This window comes from Cucurbita pepo, chromosome LG05 (genome assembly GCF_002806865.2).
Source record: "Cucurbita pepo subsp. pepo cultivar mu-cu-16 chromosome LG05, ASM280686v2, whole genome shotgun sequence".
NCBI classification, from domain to species: Eukaryota; Viridiplantae; Streptophyta; class Magnoliopsida; order Cucurbitales; family Cucurbitaceae; genus Cucurbita; species Cucurbita pepo.
This window is the reverse complement of record NC_036642.1, coordinates 514,845-537,912: the sequence shown is the minus strand read 5'-3', so window position 1 is coordinate 537,912 and position 23,068 is coordinate 514,845. Positions and strand designations below refer to the sequence as shown.

The 23,068-nt window shown below is 33.5% G+C and overlaps 2 protein-coding genes across 4 annotated transcripts; one reads left to right on the top strand and one right to left on the bottom strand.

The window, feature by feature from the left end:
- Window positions 1-16,498: 16,498 nt before the first annotated feature.
- On the top strand, window positions 16,499-19,363 carry LOC111795052 (26S proteasome regulatory subunit 4 homolog B). The gene is made up of 6 exons (XM_023677281.1): window positions 16,499-17,039; window positions 17,646-17,891; window positions 18,086-18,255; window positions 18,320-18,536; window positions 18,655-18,795; window positions 19,173-19,363. Exons 1-6 carry the CDS (start codon window positions 16,560-16,562, stop codon window positions 19,254-19,256), a joined length of 1,338 nt encoding a protein of 445 aa, XP_023533049.1. The 5' UTR covers window positions 16,499-16,559; the 3' UTR covers window positions 19,257-19,363.
- Window positions 19,364-19,431: 68 nt separating this feature from the next.
- LOC111795053 (zinc finger HIT domain-containing protein 3) lies at window positions 19,432-22,525 on the bottom strand. Of its 3 annotated transcripts, none has more exons than XM_023677283.1 (9): window positions 22,421-22,513; window positions 22,200-22,270; window positions 21,830-21,933; window positions 21,687-21,718; window positions 21,091-21,132; window positions 20,715-20,801; window positions 20,152-20,240; window positions 19,995-20,045; window positions 19,432-19,869 (listed from the first exon to the last, which is right to left on the bottom strand). In XM_023677283.1, the coding sequence occupies exons 3-9, from the start codon at window positions 21,901-21,903 to the stop codon at window positions 19,846-19,848; spliced, it is 399 nt and encodes a 132-aa protein (XP_023533051.1). In that variant the 5' UTR covers window positions 21,904-21,933; window positions 22,200-22,270; window positions 22,421-22,513; the 3' UTR covers window positions 19,432-19,845. The 3 variants fall into 3 exon arrangements, with proteins under 3 accessions (XP_023533051.1, XP_023533053.1, XP_023533050.1); XM_023677285.1 differs by lacking the exon at window positions 22,421-22,513 and adding an exon at window positions 22,366-22,384; XM_023677282.1 differs by lacking the exon at window positions 22,200-22,270 and having other exon boundaries at window positions 22,421-22,525.
- Between the last annotated feature and the right edge of the window lie 543 nt (window positions 22,526-23,068).

Sequence of the window (23,068 nt, the reverse complement as noted above, 5' to 3'; positions counted from 1 at the left end):
ATAAAAAATAATGTTGTGTCCCAAGATATGTCATTGAAATACCCACTTGATTGAAGACTCTTAATATTAAACCTCTATTAGTCGTTTGATCGTTTGAGTTCTCAATTATGTGAAAACTCTTAATATAAAAACGAGTACATCCGAATAAAATATTGAAGTTGGTATCGAAGAATAAATTATAGACGTCAACCTGAATAACAACTTTATTTTATTCTTCGATAACAACTTTAATATTTTATTCCGATGTCAATATTTTATTCAAATATAAAGCATAAAAATGATTTTATTTGAGTATTTTATACTTATTCACGTAACTATTATCTTATAAATGAAATATGAACTACACGGTAGAGGTCGATGAGTGCGCAAGCTGTGGGTCAAAAGGAGTCGAGATAAATCCAAGCCATAATTTAGACTTTTATATTTTTTTTGTAGTAACATATTGTGTATTACTATAATGTAAATAATGTCAATTTTAATTGAAATGTATATTGAAACATTTTTCTTAAATGCACTATTTGAAATGAATTAATATTAAATACTCGATTTAAACTTTTTTCTACCATATAATGTTTATTTGTTTTTCTAGCATTTAATGTGAAGAAAAAAAGGATAAATATCGTTAAAAAACCATTTATAACTCTACCTTAATGTGCTATGTATGCTAATTAACGAGAAAATATAGAAAATGCAACCGTCTTTATTATTTAATGAATAATAATTGTTTTTCCATCTTCATAAAAAATAGTAAATTAAAAAAAAAATTGATATTTATAATTATGCAACACATATAGATATTAACCTCAAAACATTCGTAGTATTTAGTCTTTTGCATGAATATTAACCTTAAATTACCTTTTCGAACAAGATTAAAAGCTTGTTCGACACTAAGTTTTTTTTGGCTATATAATGAATCAAAACCCAAATGGTTAAGCATTAACAAAAGAGTCTCGAGTATCTACAGAAAAAAAATGAAGTCTCTAACTAGTTTATGTTATATCTTATTGTTTGCTTTGGAATCAAGCATTATTATTGACGCACGTTTTGGAGGAACCAAGATACAAGGGGTAGAGAGCAAATGGCAAGATGTAGGGAGCGAATGGAAAGTGACTATTTACAATTACCAAAGGAACTCGGTTTTAAATGTTCATTGCAAGTCAAAAGACGACGATTTGGGCGCACGCGTTTTGGAGACAGAAACCCACTTCGACTGGAGCTTCAAAATTAACTTTTGGCAAACGACTTTGTTTTGGTGCAACTTTAATAGTGTGAATGGATATAATTCATTTGAGGTTTTTTGGCCAGAGAAAAAGTTTTGGCTTTCTGAACGATGTGATTATTCGAACGGCATCTGGGCAGCTTTTGATGATGGATTTTACTTGAAAAATAAGGGGTAGAGAGCAAATGGCAAGATGTAGGGAGCGAATGGAAAGTGACTATTTACAATTACCAAAGGAACTCGGTTTTAAATGTTCATTGCAAGTCAAAAGACGACGATTTGGGCGCACGCGTTTTGGAGACAGAAACCCACTTCGACTGGAGCTTCAAAATTAACTTTTGGCAAACGACTTTGTTTTGGTGCAACTTTAATAGTGTGAATGGATATAATTCATTTGAGGTTTTTTGGCCAGAGAAAAAGTTTTGGCTTTCTGAACGATGTGATTATTCGAACGGCATCTGGGCAGCTTTTGATGATGGATTTTACTTGAAAAATGTTCCTTTCAAGAAGTTTGAACGGGTACACACTTGGAAAAAATGAAGTAAAATCTCCCTCACTCATTTCGCTCTCACAAAACCTACTTTCTTTTTTTTCTTTTTACTTTAGATTGCTTACACCCGAAACAATTCAATAGGGTTGTTATGTGTCTTTATAGACGTACGATGTTGTATTTTTTTAGTCTAATAAAAACGGGAGGAATCTTTTGGGATTTTAGAGTTCTTTTGATGTTGATAATTTTGTTGGGTTTCAAGTTTCTACTTGTAACGATCTATATCCAAGATTCGAAGTCTGGATTTGACACTTAATGGCCCTAGCATTTCCGTGACGATATGGTTATTGGATTTTAGAGTACTTTTGAGTTGGATTGATTGAATTTTTCGGATCATCGGATTTTTTGACCACTTCCTATCAATACTGGTTACTCTTTCAACTTAGGATCACTTTTTATAATTTTTCTAACTTTAGTTAGATAACGAGGTATAATGAATTTTGATAGAACCCTATAACAAGATCGAATGAGCTTGTAGAGCCTAGTGGCTAGCTCAATGAGAACTTATGACTTAGAAACATGTATTAGGTATGAAATAAGACTGAGCGAATAATTTGATATGATGGACATCAGACTTAAAGAATGAAATCTGAGCTACATAGCCAAGACAAGTGTCTATAAAAGCTGTGATCAGAACGAGTCGAGATAAATTCAAGTCATGATTTAGACTCTTTATTCATGCTACAATGTCCCGAGTACTTTTAGCGTATTCACTTGTTTGGCTACTGTACCTGCATGGTCATATATGAGAGTGACAATTACTAACAATTAAAATTTTGAACTTCTGACGGTTCATTGCAAGTCTAAAGACGATGAGTTAAGTAAGTCGGAGTGCTAAGTGAGGAAAAATTATTCAATGAAATCATAAATCTTTATTTTTTGTAATGTCATTTAAAATGATCGTTTCTTTTAAGTTCAATAGTTAAGGGTGAAATTTCAAAACTCTTTTAACTTGTTTATATCTGTGTTTGATTTAGGGGAGCATATCCTTAAGGTCAAAGAGAAATACGAGTTGAAATTTAACAAGAATCTGTGACGGACAACATTAATTTGGTGCAATTTTAGCAGTAAATTATGCGCAGACTTCGTTCGAAGTTTTTTGGCCCGAGAAAGGACATTGGCTTTCGAAACGATGCACCAATACTGACTGCATTTGGAGTTCATTAATCCGTGGAGTTGTTAAACAAAACCTTATCTATTTTTCTATCATTTAATGTGAAGAAAAAAAATTCGCTCCCATTTGAAATGATATAATGAACCAAAATTCAAATGGGTAAAGCATCAACAAAAATTTTGAAGTATCTAAAGAAAAAAAATGAAACCTCTAACTAGCTTATGTTATATTCTATTCTTTGCTTTGGGATCAAGTGTTATTATTAACACATGTTTGGCAGGATCCAAGATACAAGTGGTAGGGAGCAAATGGCAGGTGACTATTTACAATTTTCAAAAAAATTCAGTTTTAAATGTACATTGCAAGTCAAAAGACGACGATTTGGGCGCGCGTGTTTTGGAGAAGGAAGGCCACTTCGATTGGAGCTTCAAAATAAACTTTTGGTAAACGACTTTGTTTTGGTGCAACTTTGATAGTTTGAATGGACATGGTTCGTTTGAGATTTTCTGGCCAGAGAAAAAGTTTTGGCTCTATGAACGATGTGGCTTCAAAAACTGTATTTGGGGAGCTTATGACGGTGGACTTTACTTGAAAAATTTTCGTACGCAGGAATTTGAATTGGTACACCGTGGGAACAAATGAAGTGAAATCTCCCTCTCTCATTTTTCTCCCACAAAACCTACTTTATTTTTATTTTTATATGTTTGATTGCTTACGCATGTAATAATCCGTTGGGTTTCTTTACAGACGCAAGATGTTGTATTTTTGACGTCTAAAGTGGGAGGAATTTTTTTTTTTGTGTGTTTTTTTGTTTTAATTCGTGATTCGTTACATTACTCCTCGCATCTAAGAGTGAAAACTATCCCTATAGACAACATGAGTTCTTTCAGCATGTTTTTTCTTCACTCATATCTTTCCTACGAAAAATTCTCAAGAGATCACCTAATTATTTGATTGGGTTTCAAGTTTCTACTTGAATCGCCCAGGGTTAAGATTCAAAATCTGGATCATATGGTCAAGTTACTTACTCCTTATTTCTAAGAGTGAAAACTATCCCCACAGACCAACATGAGTCCTTCCTGCATGTTTTGTCCTCACTCACATGTTTGTAACGAAAATTCTCAAGAGATTACCCAACATAAAATTGCTCAAACCACAACACACTTAATCTCAGAGTTCCTACGATTGACCACCAAAAAGGAAGGTGCACCTTGATGATATAGGTAGTAACTTTCAATTCTTATTAAGTCTTTCTTAGTCATCTATACTTTGGATGGCTCTCATTCGGATGTAATCCCAGTTCATTCATGTACCCCTTTTTTACTTCGATATCACACTACTCAAGACCCCTTCTTTGGGAAAAGAAAATCAATGAATTGAATTGGCTGCTTTGCTTTTTAAGCCTTAACCTCGAACGTAGGTTTAAACTAGAAAATGTAACAATTTAGGAGGAAAAGAAAATAAGTAAAATAATTTAAAATGGGAAGGTTAGGATCATAAAACAGATCTAGGCGAAGAACTGAGGTCAATTTTCCTTTTAAAAAATTGATGGTCAATTGCAACTTTCTAATCTAACCCAGCCAACTCGCACAACATTTTTTCGTAAAAAATATCCTTAAAGATTACTTGTTATGCTCAACAAGAAAAAAAAAAACATGTTTTGTCCCAAGATATGTCATTTTATGCTCACCGTTTCTTACAATGATTTCAAACCGTATTAAAGGAAGATTATTATCATGTTAGAATAGAGAGTTAAATAGGATGCTATGATGTTGGAAAATTTAGCCCATACTCCTAAAATATTGAAAACTTTTAAATTTTGGCATTTATAGTTTTCATTTATTATGAAATTATGCCTATTCACCCTAATTAGGAATTCGAATTCACTAGTTACCATTCGTTGTATCATTTATAATCTCATAAATTAGAGTAAGGCATCTAAACATATAATTTCTTGTTCAACTCATTGATTCTATCAACTTTGTTCGGTAAAAACATCTTTATTTATCAGCCACGTTATTGTCCTCTACCTTAAAAAAGTAGGATAATTGCACCAAAAATCTTTTCTATACTAAGAAAAAAAATTAAAAGTTGTACTAAAAAGTTTTAACAAAATAGTTTTTAGAACAACGTTGGGTAACCTTAATATTCTAAAAAAATCATTAAAACTCTTCCATAAATATGATGATTGAGGTTATCATCATTCATATGTCATAGCAAAAGCTTAATATTTAGTGAGAGTGAGAGGGAAAAAAAGAGAAAACAAAATGAAAGGCCTAAAACCATTATGTATGACTTTGTTGGTCGTTTTTGCTTTAAGCTTCATCAAGCAATCATTTGGATCACCATTTCCTTTTAGTACTTGGACAGTGATCATTAGAAACCATCAATCGAAGGCACAACTTAATGTTCATTGTAAATCTGGTGATGATGATTTAAATGCACATACTCTCAAAGTTGGAGATGATTATAGTTGGACATTCAAAGAGAATTTTTTGGGAACGACTCGCTTTTGGTGCACTTTTGATAGCCAAAATGGCCACTTAACCTTTGATGTGTTTTGGCCCGAGGGGGAGCACAGCACTTATCTTATAGATAGATGTGGCTTTGCGAAATGCATTTGGGTTACAAAAGATGATGGAATTTACTTGAAGAACGACCCAAAAAATACGTATGAGCTCACACATAAATGGAAATGATTTGGGTGAGTTCTTCAAGATTTATCAAATGAATAACTACCTCAAATCTCTACACATATGTAACCTTGTTCGTAGTAGTATGAATAAGATTTGAGGCCAATAACAAGTTTTTAGTGACAACTCTTGTTAAACAATGTTTTTAAAAAAAAAAAAAAAAAAAAAAAAAGTTAACGCTACATGTTTGACTAAGCTTTCCATATACAAAATTCATAATGATTATATATAAATTGTTCATTTTAACTAATTGAAACAAACAAATCTAAGTCGATCAAGAAATGAAGGCTATGAATAATCTCTTGGTGATTTTGCTGTTTACTTTTCTTTCAACTTTCAATGTCTTCATTTGTTTTGCCCAACAATCTCTGGGATGGGTTTGGAGAGTGACAATTGTTAGCTATGTCAAAACTAATACTCTAGACATCTATTGCACGTCGGAAGATAACGATTTAGATAAATGTCGTGTTGCACATTAACAAATTATTCAATGAGACCATAGATCTGTATTGTTTGATTAGAAATATAATACTTTTAGTTCGAGTCAAGGATGTTATAAATTATTAGGGTTAAATTGCAACTTCTAACCGGTTTTTTCTTTTTTTTTTTTCTTTTTTTTTTTTTAACCAGTAGTGTGGCATTTCTTTATAGATCGAAGATATATATCGTATATTTTAAGTCTAATAAAAATGGGTGGAATCTTTTGGAATTTTAGTGTTCAAGATGTTCGATAATTTGGTTGGGTTTCAAGTTTCTACTTGAACCGCCCATGGTTAAGATTCAAAATCTGGACGATATGGTCAAGTTACTTACTCCTTATTTCTAAGAGTGAAAACTATCCCCAAATACCAACCTGAGTTCTTCTAGCATGTTTTGTCATCACTCACATGTTTGCTACGAAAATTCTCAAGAGATTACCCAACATAAAATTGCTCAAACAACAACACACTTATTCTCGTTGTTTCTATGATTGACCACCAAAAAGGAGGATGCACCTTGTTGATACCGGTAATAACTTTCAAATCTTTTTAAGTCTTTGTTAGTCATCTATACTCTGGATCGTTCTCATTCGGATGTAATCCCAGTTCATTCATGTACCCCTCTTTTACTAAGGTATCACACTACTCAAGAGCCTTTCATTATTGACGAATATTTGTGGGTTTAAACTAGAAAAGGTAACCATGTAGGAGGAAAGAAAATATGTAAAATAATTTAAAATGGGAAGGTTAGGATCATAAAACATATATATGCAAAGAACCGAGGTAAATTTTTCTATAAAAAAAATGACCGTCAATTGCAACTTTCTAATCTGAACTAGTCAACTGGCACAACATTTTTTGGTAAAAAATATTGTTAAAGATTACTTATTATGCTCAAAAAAAAAAAAGAAAAAAACATGTTTTGTCCCAAGATATGTCATTTTATGTTCACGGTCCTACAATGATCTCAAATGGTATTAAAGGAGGATTATTATCATCATGTTAGAATAGAGAGTTAAAGTAGGATGATATGATGTTGGAAAATTTCGACCATACTCTATAATATTCTTGTTCCATAAAATTATTCAAGAAGATACATTTATATTGAAAATTCTTAAATTTTGGCATTTATAGTTTTCATTTATTATGAAATTATGCCTATCCACCTTAATTAGGAATTCGAATTTGAGTTACCATTCGTTCTATCATTTATAATCTCATAAATTAGAGTAAGGCATCTAAACATATAATTTCTTGTTCAACTCATTGATTCTATCAACTTTGTTCGGTAAAAATATGTTTATCGATCAATTTATTATATCAGTTTAGTTGAATTCTTGGTGAACCAACCCGTTATTGTCCTCCAACTTAAAAAAGTAGGATAAGTCCACCAGAAATTTTTTCTATACTTGGAAAAAAAAATTAAAAGTTGTACTAAAAAGTTTTAACAAAATCGTTTTTAGAACAAGAGTGGGTAACCTTAATATTCTAAAAAAATCATCAAAACGCTCCCATAAATATGATGATTGAAGTTATCACCATTCATATGTCATAGCAAAAGCTTAATATTTGAGGCGAAAAAAAAAAACAAAAACAAAATGAAAGGCCTAAAACCAGTATGTATGGCTTTGTTGGTCATTTTTGCTTTAAACTTCATCAAGCAATCATTTGGATCGCCATTTCCTTTTAGTACTTGGACAGTGATCATTAGAAACCATCAATCGAAGGCACAACTTAATGTTCATTGTAAATCTGGTGATGATGATTTAAATGTACATACTCTCAAAGTGGGAGCTGATTATAGTTGGACATTCAAAGAGAATTTTTTGGGAACGACTCGTTTTTGGTGCACTTTTGATAGCCAAAAAGGCCACTTGACCTTTGATGTGTTTTGGCCCGAGGGGGAGCACAGCACTTATCTTATAGATAGATGTGGCTTTGCGAAATGTATTTGGGTTACAAAAGATGATGGAATTTACTTGAAGAACGACCCGAAAAATACGTATGAGCTCACACATAAATGGAAATGATTTGTGATGAGTTCTTCAAGCTTTATCAAATGAATAACTACCTCAAATCTCTACACACATGTAACCTTGTTTGTAGTAGTATGAATAAGATTTGAGGCCAATAACGAGTTTATTATTGACAACTCTTGTTAAACAATGTATTTTTTTTTTAAAAAAAAGTTAACGCTAGAAAGGCAAGTAATCTCTTACTTAGTGTGTAAAAAATGAAAAGGGTCGTGTTTATTTACCAAGTAAAGAAACATACATTTACACGAGAAGATTGTCTCCTATTTCACTCCTCATCTCCACAAAATTTGTTATTTATTTTCTATATTTCAAAAAAAAAAAAAAAAAGTTCGTGATTTTAGAATAGGAAGATTGTTCATATTTTTCTTCTAATAGAAATCCTTGAAAAATAAAATAATCACGAGTAGAGAAAGGTATGTACTCTATTCACGCACCTTTTTCTTTTCGAAAATTATCAATTTTAACCATTGAATGTTCGAAAAAAAAAAGTTTTTATCTGGACTTTCCTAAAAAGGAAAGGAATTATAATCGAGAAACGATTCATGTATTATTTAGAAAGAACGTGATCAATGTTACCATTTTCATCCACCCTTAAAAATGTTGCCATATTAGAAATTCATAGAGAATTTTCAAAGGTCTATGTTAGGACCATTGTCATAATATTAAAAGACGAGATTCATAATAAGATAAGCTGCGTTGTATATATAAATGGTATGTGTTTGATTAAGCTTTCCATATACAAAATTCATAATTATTATATATAAATTTTTCATTTTACATAATTGAAAAATGAAACACAAACAAATCTAAGTCCATCCAGAAATGAAGGCTATGAATAATCTCTCGGTGATTTTGCTGTTTACTTTTGTTTCAACTTTCAATGTCTTCATTTGCTTTGCCCAACAATCTCCAGGATCGGTTTGGAGAGTGACAATTGTTAGCTATGTCAAAACTAATGCTCTAGACATCCATTGCACGTCTGAAGACAATGATTTAGGTAAGTGTCGTGTTGCACATTGATAAATTATTGAATGAGGCCATAGATTTTTATTGTTTGATTAGAAGTATAATACTTTAGTTCAAAGTCAAGGATGTTATAAATTTTGACCGGTACATATGTTGTCTTGTCTAGTTGAGCTAGCCTTAAATTAGTATTTAGCCAATGATTTATTAAATTAAAATTTTGAAATTTTTCTAAATTGAAGTTGAGGCAATCTGACATAAATTTATGATTTAGGTGTACGATCCCTTACATTCAAAGAGGAATACTATTGGGAATTTAAGGTGAATTCGTTGCAAACAACATCAATTTCATGCGACTTTAACAGTGACATAGGGCGAGCATCGTTTCAGGTCTTTTGGACTGAGAAAAAACATTGGCTTTCCGACCAATGCAACAATTCAAACTGCATTTGGGCTATTGATGAAAATGGTTTTTTCTTGTTTAACATTCAAACACAGGCATTCGAGAAAATTCATGAATGGAGGTGATCCATACCAAAGTTGTGTGCTATATATATAATAAAAACATGTCTTCATAATTCATAGTTCTCGATTATATGGCACTTTTTAACACGAAAATACATAAAACGTGGATTATTCACCGCTTCAAAACCGACCTGTTTATCTCTTCCCAAAATCAAACAAGATCAAAGTCGATCTCATTTGCAATAAATTCCAAAACATATATTTTATGAGATACTTATAGAGTGAAGGTTTTTCATTAATATTTTATAGTAAAAGTGTTAACAATCTCTAATTTTGGTAACCCTCCCCAATATGCCAAAAAACATTAAACCATTTCCATGAATAGGATGTAGGTTGATTATTGTTTAAACAAATTCAATCAATATTCAACTCTAAATAGGATATATAATCTCGATAGCCCTCTAAGTTTTTCAGGCACACCCTAATTCTATTGAGGGATACTTCTTCAGAAGTTCTTGAGAGTGAGACCCAAACGAAAATGAAAGACCTAAACCCAAATCCAATATGTATGGCTTTGTTGGTCGTTTTTGTTTTAAGCTTCATGAAGCAATCTTTTGGAGAACCGACTCCTTTTAGTTCTTGGAGAGTGGTCATTTTAAACTATCAATCGAAGGCACAACTTAATGTTCATTGTAAATCTCGTGATGATGATTTAAATGTACATATTCTCAAAGTCGGAGATGATTATGATTGGAGTTTCAAAGTGAATTTTTGGGGATCCACTCGTTTTTGGTGCAGTTTTGATAGCCAAAATGGACACTTAACCTTTGATGTGTTTTGGCCTGAGAGAGACAGCTCTTGGCTTTTCAAAAGATGTGACTACGGGAGTTGCTTTTGGGTAGCAAAAGATGAAGGAATTTACTTGAAAAATGACCCTCGAAATACTTTAGAACTCATTCATAAATGGAAATGATTTGGATGAGTTTTTAGAGATGTCAAACCAATTGCTTGCTTCAAAGCTCTACACTTATGCAACCTTCCATGTGATAGTATGAATAGGATTTTGTTAAACATTATGATATTTCTCTTCAATCTTATCTATTCGTGTGTATTAGTTGAAATCTTTTTATAAATAAATGGTTTATTGTGTGGAAAATGGAAAAACGTCATTTACTTCTGTATGGAATAGATGATGTAATATAGACTTTTCCGGTTTGATTTAGTGATTTTTACATTGACTCATCATAGTGGCCAGCGAAAGCATGGTGGACCCATAACTCACAAATCCCAAGATTAATTCTATCAACTTAGTTTCGTAAAAACATGTTTATCGATGAATTTTATTATATCGGTTTAGTTGAATTGTTGCTACGTTATTGTCCTCTACCTATACTTAGAAAAATTGTGATATTTTTTTTTTTTTTTTTTTAGNATGAAAATTTTCTATATTTATTTTATGATAAGATCCATTTAAATGCTTAGATCACGTAAATATTATGGATTTGAGATTGTTTTCCATTAATAACAAAATTGTTTTTAGAACATGCTACATAACCTTACTTAATATTCCAAGAAATCATAAAACATTTCCATAAATATGATGATGGAAGTTATCACCATTCATACCATTTCATGCATGAACCCTAATTCCATTATAAAATGAGAGAGATTTCTTTTAAAAATTATTGGGAGTGAGAGGCGAAAAAAAAAATGAAAGACCTAACGCCATTATGTATGGCTTTGTTGGTCGTTTTTGCTTTAAGCTTCGTCAAGCAATCATTTGGATCGCCAATTCCTTTTAGTACTTGGAGAGTGACCATTATAAATCAACAATCGAAGGCACAGCTTAATGTTCACTGTAAATCTGGTGATGATGATTTAAATGCACAGACTCTCAAAGTTGGAGATGATTATGGCTGGAAATTCAAAGAGAATTTTTGGGGGACAACTCGTTTTTGGTGCACTTTTGATAGCCAAAATGGCCACTTGACCTTTGATGTGTTTTGGCCTGAGGGAGAACACAGCACTTGGCTTCTAGAGAGATGTGGCCTTGGAAAATGCATTTGGGTGGCAAAGGATGATGGAATTTACTTGAAGAACGACCCGGTAAATACGTATGAGCTCATACATAAATGGAAATGATTTGGGTGAGTTCTTCGAGCTTTATCAAATGAATAACTACTTCAAATCTCTATGCACATGTAACCTTGTTCGTAGTAGTATGAATAAGATTTGAGGCCAATAATTAGTTTGCTAGTGACAACTCTCGTTAGACAATGTATTCTTTTTATAAAGTTAATGTTAGAAATGCAAGTAATCTCTTATTTCAGTCTCGAGCTTCATAAAATTTGTTATTTATTTTTGCTAGGATTCTCGATGAAAATTTCACGAGAACGGTTTTCCATATTTATATATATTTTATAAAAATATATATTTATTTAAAAAACTAATGGATGGGGACGGAAAATATAATTTTGTCCCCACTCCATTTAACTAATAAAGAAAAAATCTGTCACCACTTCCTCCCTCCGGTTTAAACGAAATTTTTTATCTAGTTCTACGTTCTGTTCTACGTGAATCCCACGAGTTAAAAGGGAAAACACGTTACAAAGTTTAAATTTTTCTATATTTTAAAAAAAAAATTGTGATTTTTTTTAGAATACTTTAAATTTAATGAAGATGGTCCATATTTTTCCATATTTTTCTTCCAATCGAAATCCTCTAAAAATAAAATTATTAGGAGCAGAGGAAGGTATGTATACCTTTTTTCTTTTTCCTTCTTTTTTAAAATTATAAATTTTAACCATCTGAGAAACGTGATCATCGTGATCATGATCGAAATCCTCTAAAAAAAGGTTCGAGTTGTAATACAGAAACGAATCATGAAAACGTGATCAATGTTACCATTTTTATCCCCTCTTAAAAATGTTGCCATATTTATTTTGTGATTGAAAATAATTATGATTGAAAATTCACAAAGAATCTTGGAGGGTCTATGTTAAGATCCATTGTCATAATAAAAAGATAAGAGATCTGTAATAAGATAAGTTGGCGTTGTATAAATGGTATGTGTTTGACTAAATTTTCCATATACAAAATTTATAAGGATCATATATAAATGGTTCATTCTACCTAATTGAAAAATGAAATACAAACAAATCTAAGTCGATCCTAGGTGATTTTACTGTTTACTTTTGTTTCAACTTTCAATGTTTTCATTTGTTTTGCCCAACAATCTCCGGGATCCGTTTGGAGAGTGACAATTGTTAGCTATGTGAATATCCAACACTTTTGTTGTAATCCACACCAAAGTTGTGAGCTCTCTATAATAAAAACATGTCTTTGAACATTGAAGTTTTCGATTATATGAAAGTTTTTAACATGAAAATATATAGGGTGTCGGTAAAATATTCCATTCCAATATGAATATCTATGTCTTTAATTCATGGATAAAAAAAGTTTAAAGTTTAAGGACAAATGGTATAAAACACTTAAATTCAAATTTGTTCAATGTTTAAAAAAAAATTGTGATTTTTTTAGAATATATATTAAAGTGCTGATCCTCTTAATCTGATACTAATGGGTATCATTTCGAGTCTTTTCTTTCACCTCTCCTCTCCGATGCGTTTTTCAGGCGCTATGAAATAGAGTTTTTATTTCGCCTATCATATGTATTGACTTGGTTTCGTGCACAATCAAGAAGATATTCTGACGGGTGTGTGCGTGTAGGAAGGGAAAACTGACCACAACATAAGCTCACCAATAATGAAAATTGTTCTTTGTCAAGACAGGAATAATCCAATCGCCCAAAATGTCAATTATTCACTGCTCCAAAAATGTTCTGTTTGTCTCTTCCCAAAGTCAAATAAGATGAAAATTATGATGAATCGTCAAAATATATATATATATATATATATATATATATATATATATATTCTCATTGGCAATAAATTACAAAAACATATATTTTATATAGGCTAATTATAAAGCGAAGGTTTTTCATTAATATTTTGTAGTAAAAGTGTTAACAATCTCTAATTTTGGTAACCAAAAAAAACATTAAACCATTTCCATGAATAGAATGTAAGTTGATTATTGTTTAAACAAATTCAATCAATATTCAACTCTAAATAGTACGAGATTAGCTGTTTATGGATATATAATCCCGACAGTCCTCTAAGCTTTTCAGGCACACCCTAATTCTATTGAGGGATACTTCTTCAGAAGTTCTTGAGAGTGAGACCCAAACGAAAATGAAAGACCTAAACCCAAACCCAATATGTATGGCTTTGTTGGTCGTTTTTGTTTTAAGCTTCATGAAGCAATCTTTTGGAGAACCAACTCCTTTTAGTTCTTGGAGAGTGGTCATTTTAAACTATCAATCGAAGGCACAACTTAATGTTCATTGTAAATCTCGTGATGATGATTTAAATGTGCATATTCTCAAAGTCGGAGATGATTACGATTGGAGTTTCAAAGTGAATTTTTGGGGATCCACTCGTTTTTGGTGCAGTTTTGATAGCCAAAATGGACACTTAACCTTTGATGTGTTTTGGCCTGAGAGAGACAGCTCTTGGCTTTTCAAAAGATGTGACTACGGGAGTTGCTTTTGGGTAGCAAAAGATGAAGGAATTTACTTGAAGAATGACCCTCGAAACACTTTAGAACTCATTCATAAATGGAAATGATTTGGATGAATTTTTAGACGTCAAAGCTCTACACGTATGCAACCTTTTATGTGATAGTATGAATAAGATTTTGTTAAACATCATGATATATTCTCTTTTATCTCATTGATTTCTATCTAATATCGTTTATTAGAACTTAAACCCATCGTGACACTTAAATCATTATGTTTAAAAACTAAGTTTCTTTTAATATTTCTGAACGAAACTCTGAGGAATGTTCGGTAAAAAAAGCAAACCTAAGCACTTTCTTTTTCGGGCCATTTTGGGGTCATTTTCTATAGGTGTACCATTACATTTTTTTTCATCTTTGAGACGAGGGTTATTAACTCGTTCAAAAAAGTTGTTTTCTCACTTTATAATTATACCAAATCCACTAAAGATTGTTCTAAACGTAAAATAAGGAAGAAAAAAAGCATGTACTCAGGTTTACAATACTTCACAACCTCAACTCTCTCGAGAAGATTCTAATGGAGAAACTTAAATCATTATATGAAAAAACTAAGTTTCTTTCAATATTTTTCAACGAAACTCTAAGGAACGTTCAAGTATTTTCTTTCTCTGTATTCGGTACCAACGGATATCATTTCGAGTATTTTCTTTCTCCTCTTCTCTCCAATCAATTCTCGGGGCACTATGAAATGGAGGTCTTTACGCGCCTATCTTATGTATTGTAGGAAGGGAAGACCGACCATTATATAAGCTAAAAGGCAACGAAAATAAAAATTTGTCTTTGTCAAGATTGGAATAATCCCGTAAAAGGTAGATTATTCCCTCATCCCGAAACTGACCTATTTGTCTCTTCTGAAAATCAAACAAGATGATTCACAAAATTATGCTCATTTGCGTTCGATAAATTATAAACACGATAAATTTCAAAACATATATTTTATGGGCTAATTATATTGAAGATTTTTCATTAATATTTGTACTAAAAGTATTAACAATCTCTAATTTTGGTAACGCTGCATTAAATCATTTCCATGAATAGGATGATTGAATTTATCATTAATAAATCTTTCTCAATATGTTGATTATTATTTAAACAAATTCAATGAATATTCAACTCTAAAGAATACAAACTTAATTGTTTACCAATATATAATCTCGACATCCCTCTAAACTTTTTCATGCATAAACCCTAATTCAATTTAGAGAGATTTCTTTAGAAGTTGGTGAGAGCTGAGACCCAAAAGAAAATGAAAGGCGTAAACCCATTATGTATGGCTTTGTTGGTCGTTTTTTGTTTTAGGGTTCGTGAAACAATCGTTTGGAGCACCTGTTCCTTTTGGTTCTTGGAGAGTGGTCATTATAAACGATCAATCCAAGGCACAACTTAATGTTCATTGCAAATCTGGTGATGATGATTTAGGTGCACGTATTATCAAGGTTGCAGATGATTACGATTGGAGATTCAAGGTGAATCTTTGGGGATCTACTCGTTTTTGGTGCACTTTTGATAGCCAAAATGGACACTTGTCCTTTGATGTGTTTTGGCCCGAGGGGGACAGCACTTGGCTTTTAGAAAGATGTGGCTGTGGGAGTTGCATTTGGGTAGCAAAAACGAAGGAATTTACTTGAAGAATGACCCTCGAAATACGTTTGAACTCATTCATAAATGGAAATGATTTTGATGTGTTTTCAGAGATATCAAACGAATTGCGTGTTTCAAATCTCTACATTTGTATAACCTTCTATTTGATATGAATAAGATTTAAGGTCAATCAGTTTATAAAGTTCATTTATTTATGTATAGAAGAGATGGTCTAATATAGGTTTCTCGAGTCTGGTTTAGTGGTTTTCACATTGATTTATCAGAGTGGCGCATCAAAAGCGTGGTAGGTCCATAACCCATAGGTCCCAAGTTAAACCTGGCTCGGGGATATTTAGACTGCCCAAACTTCTTGAATGAACTAGGAGGACAAAAGAGTNGGCCCGAACGATTTAAGATGTGATATTAGGCAAAGGCCCAAGGCCCAAATTAGTCCAATGGCAAGCCCAATTTAAGGTAAGATGATCTTGAAGGCCCAAGCCCAGCTCAATTTAAGGTGAGAAGTATAGACTTAAGGCTCAGGCCCATATGTAATGCGATCCTTTCCAGAAATGGGCTAGGCCCAAATAAGCGGTCAGGAGCCCGATTTAAGTACACGTCGGGCGAGTGCCCGAGCCCATACTAAGTAGAAGGCCCAAATGAGCTCAATAAACAGCCCAATTAAGGAGATATATTTAGGCAAGGCCCAAGCCCATATCAATACAGCGATTGTTTTCTTGTTCAATGGGTCACCGGGACTGAATATTAGCTTCAAGCGGCTGCCATTTATCGGAATCCCTCTCGTCTATTTCGGATTGCAAGAAATGGGTCAAGGAACTCCAGGTGGTCTGAACCGGCAAGCTCCCGGCGACCGGAAATCCGACGGCGATAAAAAGAAAGACAAGAAATATGAACCAGCGGCACCCCCGACTCGAGTTGGCCGGAAACAGCGGAAGCAGAAAGGACCGGAGGCGGCGGCTCGGCTTCCGACAGTGACGCCTCACACGAAGTGCAGGCTGAGGCTTCTGAAGCTTGAGCGTGTGAAGGATTACCTGTTAATGGAAGAGGAATTTGTCACTAATCAGGAACGTCTTAAGCCGCAGGAGGAGAAGGCGGAGGAGGATCGCTCTAAAGTCGATGATCTGAGAGGATCTCCAATGAGTGTTGGAAATTTGGAGGAGTTAATTGATGAAAATCATGCGATTGTTTCCTCCTCTGTTGGACCGGAGTATTACGTTGGTATTATGTCTTTTGTTGATAAAGATCAGCTTGAGCCTGGGTGTGCAATTTTGATGCATAATAAGGTATAGGGCTTTCAGATTCTTTTGAATATTTTTTTTGAATTCTCTCTTGTTAATTGTTTTTTGGCATTTGATTTTTTGTTGGAGTTCATTTCATTTCCTTTTGATGTATTAGATTGTTAGTATTAACTTGTGTAGCTTGATGTTGCAATTTCGAGATTTCTAGTTTGGATGGGAGACATAATGTGGTAGGCATAAGAGCATTTGACTTGTGGGAATGGCTTCAAATATTGATGATATTCCAAGTCTAGGAATCCCAATTCAGTTTATGTCGTGCTTCATTACATCTTACTGTGATTGAGGTATTACCACTTAGCCAACTGTTGTGGAATCTAAAATGCTGGCAATGAAGAAGTTTTAGTTCAAAATTTGTCCACAGAACTTCTGTTCAGGTCTTAATCATTTCCACTTTTCTATATTATTCTGATATTACTGAGTACTTTTATCAACTGTGAAGTCTTTGAAGTGTTGTCGTCGGATAGTTGTGATGAAACCACTTTGCTAGTAGGCGCTTTATACGAAATTAGGCACATGTCCTTTAGTTTCTTAGTTGGAGTATGATCAAGACATTTGCTGATCATTTTGCCTACTGTCGTCGGTTCCTTTCAGGTACTTTCTGTTGTTGGACTTCTCCAAGATGAGGTTGATCCAATGGTGTCTGTGATGAAAGTTGAGAAGGCCCCTTTAGAGTCATATGCTGATATTGGAGGATTGGATGCTCAAATACAAGAGATTAAAGAAGCTGTTGAGTTGCCATTGACTCATCCTGAGTTATATGAGGACATAGGTATTAGGCCTCCTAAAGGTGTGATACTTTATGGGGAGCCAGGAACAGGCAAGACTTTGCTTGCAAAGGTGAGTGTTTATTCTTCTCCCTTCAAAACTTTGATGCCCACAAGTTCAATAGATTTATTACTTATCGTGTTATACATTACGTATCATTTGTGTAAACTTTTAATCATTCAGACTTCTAGGATGCTATGTAGAAATATAGTGGTGTAAGTTAAAAATTTTCTCTGAGTTTGTAAACCATATTTCCCTTCTTTTAGGCAGTTGCGAACTCAACTTCAGCCACTTTCCTGCGCGTGGTTGGGAGTGAACTCATCCAGAAGTACTTGGGAGATGGTCCAAAGTTAGTAAGGGAGCTCTTCAGGGTTGCTGATGATCTTTCACCTTCCATTGTTTTTATTGATGAGATCGATGCTGTCGGCACGAAAAGGTCAGTTGTTTGACATTCATATTTCAAAAGAAGGATGGTGGTTTCTTATTCATGCTCCCTGCAGGTATGATGCTCACTCTGGAGGTGAACGTGAGATCCAAAGGACAATGTTGGAATTACTGAACCAATTGGATGGTTTTGATTCAAGAGGAGATGTTAAAGTGATACTAGCTACAAACAGAATTGAAAGTCTTGATCCAGCTTTGCTTCGACCAGGCCGAATCGATAGGAAGATTGAGTTTCCCTTGCCTGACATAAAAACCAGGAGACGAATTTTTCAGGTCGAAAGCATGTTAATTTGGAAGCTGCGCATTAACTATACCATTCTTTAGTTCGGGTTGCTTAGATCTTTAAAAATGTTTCTTGTTTATTTAACTCCTCGAAACGTCTGATTTGCAGATACACACATCAAGGATGACATTAGCAGACGATGTCAACCTGGAGGAATTTGTTATGACCAAAGATGAATTCTCTGGTGCTGATATAAAGGCCATATGTACTGAAGCTGGGTTGCTGGCTTTGAGAGAACGGCGCATGAAGGTAAGAGATGCCTCAGTTTCCAATTGAACTATGTTGCAAGAAAATTTCCTGTTTTTAGCTTTTCATTATTTAGAACTATGCTTGTTTCCTCCCGTTAAAGGTACATTAGAATTCTTAACCAATTTCTGAAAATTAAGAAACATTTCCAGAAAGTAGAGGACAAAACAAAGGAATTCATGGTGAAAGTAGTATTTATAAGTTTTAATTTTCGAAAATTGAATGGTTATCTAGTTGGTCTGTTGTTTACTGGACCTACGATGTCAATATGACCGCGATTGGACGGTTTATCTCGAGTCGTTATGTACACTGTCTTGAGTTGATTGAATGACGGTGAACGGTAGCTTAAGCTGTTCTTTTGATGTTGTATTTCACTCCAGGTCACACATGCCGACTTCAAAAAGGCCAAGGAGAAGGTTATGTACAAGAAGAAAGAAGGTGTGCCAGAAGGCTTATATATGTAATGAAGATTATGGATAGTGTGTTTGAAACTGTTCGAAGTAATGTCTGAATTTCAAGACAAGCCTTTTCAACTCTCAAAATTCTATACATACAATCCATTCGCTTTTCCTTTCAATTTGTTTATTTCTTTGCAAGCAGTTAGATATAGATTTATAAATAACGAGAGGAGAAAGAAAGAGGAAAAAAACATTGCTATCCTTTTGTCAAAAACATGTCTTTCTACAAACTAATAAGTCCAGAAAGCATTAAACAAACAGCTTTGGTTGATCCTCTCAAAGTGGCATTTTCCCGTGTAGAGTTTTTCCACTGGTAGATCATTAAAAGGAGTCTGCAGGGAGAGCAAAAAAGAAAAAAAGACAATTATATATCATTGCTGAACTTAGAACATTTATCACCATCAAACATATCATAGCTACGCTCTTGGATGGTCAATCCCAGCATACTTCATTCTGTTAACCGTTGCATCCTTGTCCTTGATTTCAGCATCTTCGGAGCCGAGCACCTAAGGCAATGAGGCAGAAATGTCCCATTGATCATACATATATATATATCTTGGACAACTTTTTTCCCCTCCATCTGTGACCACCAGGGCTAGGAGCCGATGATCGATGATATCTATCAAACAAACAGAGTAAATGCTTAAAGCAAACGAAACTATTTATCTTACATGCTCATAACGACTGCGTCATAAATCACAGATGAACATAAATATTTGATAACACTTTGACCGAAAATAGTACCTTGCTGCTTAGTATGCGAAATGCTTCATCTTCCATAGCTTTATCAAGCTCCTAATAAGAGCAATAACCAACTTAAACCCACGTTTTTAACTATAGTGGGGCAAAAAGTTGTTCAAGAGTATAATTTCTCATGAAATGGAAGATGCAGACTACTCACAATTTCTGGATCTGGTGAGCTATCAATGGCACAGATGAGGCTACGGAGTTTTTCATCATTCAAAGTATTGCGTACTTCTGAGGAAGAAGCTGTATGGAAGATGCATGAGAATATAAGAATTGGGGAAAACGCAGATTGTAAGTTCACTAATGGTCCTAACAACTAGCAACGAAGTTCTTCTTGACGCATAAACAAAAATGTGATAAACATAGTTTCCCTGACTAGGTTCTGGTTGACATAAAAATTGTCCACTTTCAAACTATAAACCTAAACCCGCTTTTCAAATAATATTTTACCGTCCAAAGTTCCAGCAGTTCAACCAGTCTTTAGAAGGTAATCATATTATAGTTTTTTTTTTTTTTTTTTTTTTTNTTTTCATTTGATCTAACCTTCCAACATTTCTCACTTTGATAATCGAAGATTTTTGTCTACCATAATCATCGTGAGTTTTTTTTTTTTTAATCATTCTTGTAAGGAATTAGGAAGGCATGTCAAGTGCTTTTTGCGGCCAAATGATCCCATGAATAAATTGAGGTAATAAAAGCAGGAGTTAGGAATCGTACCAATAGCCTCTAGCTGCGCCTTTTCTAGTACTTCATTCTGGTCTCCAACAAATACTGGCCTATCTACAGGTGATCCATTAGGAGCAACTGTATACAAAAAGAATAAAAACCATCAGTGAGTATGAATAGTGGAAGTTTTTTTCTTTTTTTTCTTTTTTTTTTTAAAGAAACCAAACTTTCAATAAGGAAAATGAAAGAAAAACAAGGGCATGCAATAAAAAACCCTGGAAGAATGAATGAGGAAAAGAAAGTTTATTGACTTGATCAGCATACAAAAGCCTAGAATCAGGAATTATTGGCTGTCTATGAACATTCATTCAGCATTTAAAGAAGATAAACGACACAAGTGAATAAACGAAACATGAGAACATCTTACTTGATTGGTCCTCTGCAGACACAGGCTTAACACAGGGCACTTCTGCAAAAGTTGCAAATGATATTAGTTATCATGCCAATAGAATTGAATGCTAACCACAGAATGCCAGTGAAACATAAAAGAAAAAACTCTAAACTACTTTTAGGATCATTAGATTCAAGAGCCTCAGCTTGAAAATATGTAACTAGCAAGTATTCAACCCTAGACAGATACCAGACCCTCGAGTTTTTTTTTAAATATTTGCAAGTGTCCATGCCCTACTACATTATGTTATGAAAGTAACTCGTAAAATATTAAATCTTAGGTAGGTAGCCTTCATGGTTAATTCAAAACCCACGAGTTAAAAGGTAAAAATACAGGAAAGGGAGCATGAGAAAAAATTTCTGCCTTGAACTTAAGCAGTGTATTCAAATTCATAACAGAGCATAAGCCACACCAACCCAAAAGCCTAGAGATTTCGCGACATCATGATACTATATCAAAATAAAAGGCTTCACTACAGTTATTCTTGAACTGTAGACCACCTGAACATTAAACTGCTTACGAAATATAGAACATAAATAGAACAAGAAAACCCAAGGCTAAAAGAACAGTACCTTTGTGTTTCTTGAAACAAACCAGAGAGCAGCTTCAAGCAAAATGAAACAGAGAAAACCACCACAAAAATGAGTGAAGGTCAGAGAGTTTTCAATAAAACTACACGAACATGACCTAAAAGAAATTCTTTTGTTTTTCTTACTAAGGAACAAGGCATAGGGGGCATTTATATTTGGATGGTGCTTCATTGCAGACCTGACATTGCCGAGGACCCATAGAATGTTCAATTTCTTAAAATCTCAAATGCTGCAACGAAAAAAGGATAAATTAGAACCTTACAAAAACTTCGAGAATACATATCCACATATCCACGGCGAGCCACTTTCAAACATGTTTTTGATAAATTTACTTCTGTTGATACCACATTATTAACATGTTGATACAAACACACACGCATTTTAAAATTAAATTTTCAGAAACGAGTAGAACTATCAAGCTGAGAGCGATTAACACTTGATGCTTCTATCATCAACAATAAAGTTTAAACTCAGTCCGGAGGATTAAGATTTCACCAGAATAACCAATGCTAGAGCTGCTACTTCAACTTCAACTTCAACTTGATCACTCCACAATTATAGACACACTAACAAAACATATTTATATAAATTACTCAAACATACAGATTCCGAAAGCAGAAAAATAGAAAGAGAGAATCGAATTCACCAAGTTTAACCATACAATCGGATTAACGAAGACGGCGATAAGAAGAGCAGAAGAAAAGTAGAGGCCTCACCGGAAGGAGAGAATGTGAAGTTCTCAGCCCAAGCAAAAGCGAGTTTGGCGCGCGGCTTCCTCTTCCCACGAGGGTTTTGACAAAATTGAAGTACCCCAATGGATTTTTAAATTCGATTAAATTGCAAATTTGACTGGAGAATAATATTAGAATTTATTAATAATTTTAAAAACTTAGAATTTATTTGCTTTAATACTAAATTTCAACTTTTAATTTATAATTTAATCTTCAAATAAATTTAAAAAATATTATTTTTGTCTATACGCTATACTAGCGTCAACATGAATATCACGGTCTCGGATTGGGAGAAGTTTATGATTGGCTTAGAGAGAAAAAAGCGTGACCTAAGTTTTTGTTCGTTGTGACCTAAATTTTTGGTCGTTGTGTGTGATGCTCTGCTAAATAAAGCTAACTCTAACAAACAAACACTTTTAATATCCATTTAGTTTTTTCTGTTTTTCTTTTAATAGCGTTTTAAGTAAAAATCTATTTCTAAAAGTTGTAAAAGAACGTACAATGATTATATATATATGGATCAAAAGAATCCAAAATAAAACACAGACAAATTCTTAGTCAATAAAAATGAAGTCTGTGAATAAGCTCGGTGTGATTTTGTTGATTATGTTTGCATCAACTTCTTCTAATGTT

Bases quoted from the DNA above. Each gene is read 5' to 3' on its own strand.
- LOC111795052 (XM_023677281.1), top strand. From the start codon at position 16,560: ATGGGTCAAGGAACTCCAGGTGGTCTGAACCGGCAAGCTCCCGGCGAC. The intron at 17,040-17,645 runs GTATAGGGCTTT...GGTTCCTTTCAG, and splicing joins CAATTTTGATGCATAATAAG to GTACTTTCTGTTGTTGGACT. The intron at 18,256-18,319 runs GTCAGTTGTTTG...TGCTCCCTGCAG, and splicing joins GATGCTGTCGGCACGAAAAG to GTATGATGCTCACTCTGGAG.
- LOC111795053 (XM_023677282.1), bottom strand. From the start codon at position 21,903: ATGGGTCCTCGGCAATGTCAGGTCTGCAATGAAGCACCATCCAAATAT. The intron at 21,133-21,686 runs GTACTGTTCTTT...CAACTTTTGCAG, and splicing joins TTGTTTCAAGAAACACAAAG to AAGTGCCCTGTGTTAAGCCT. The intron at 20,046-20,151 runs GTGAGTAGTCTG...TGCTCTTATTAG, and splicing joins GCTCACCAGATCCAGAAATT to GAGCTTGATAAAGCTATGGA.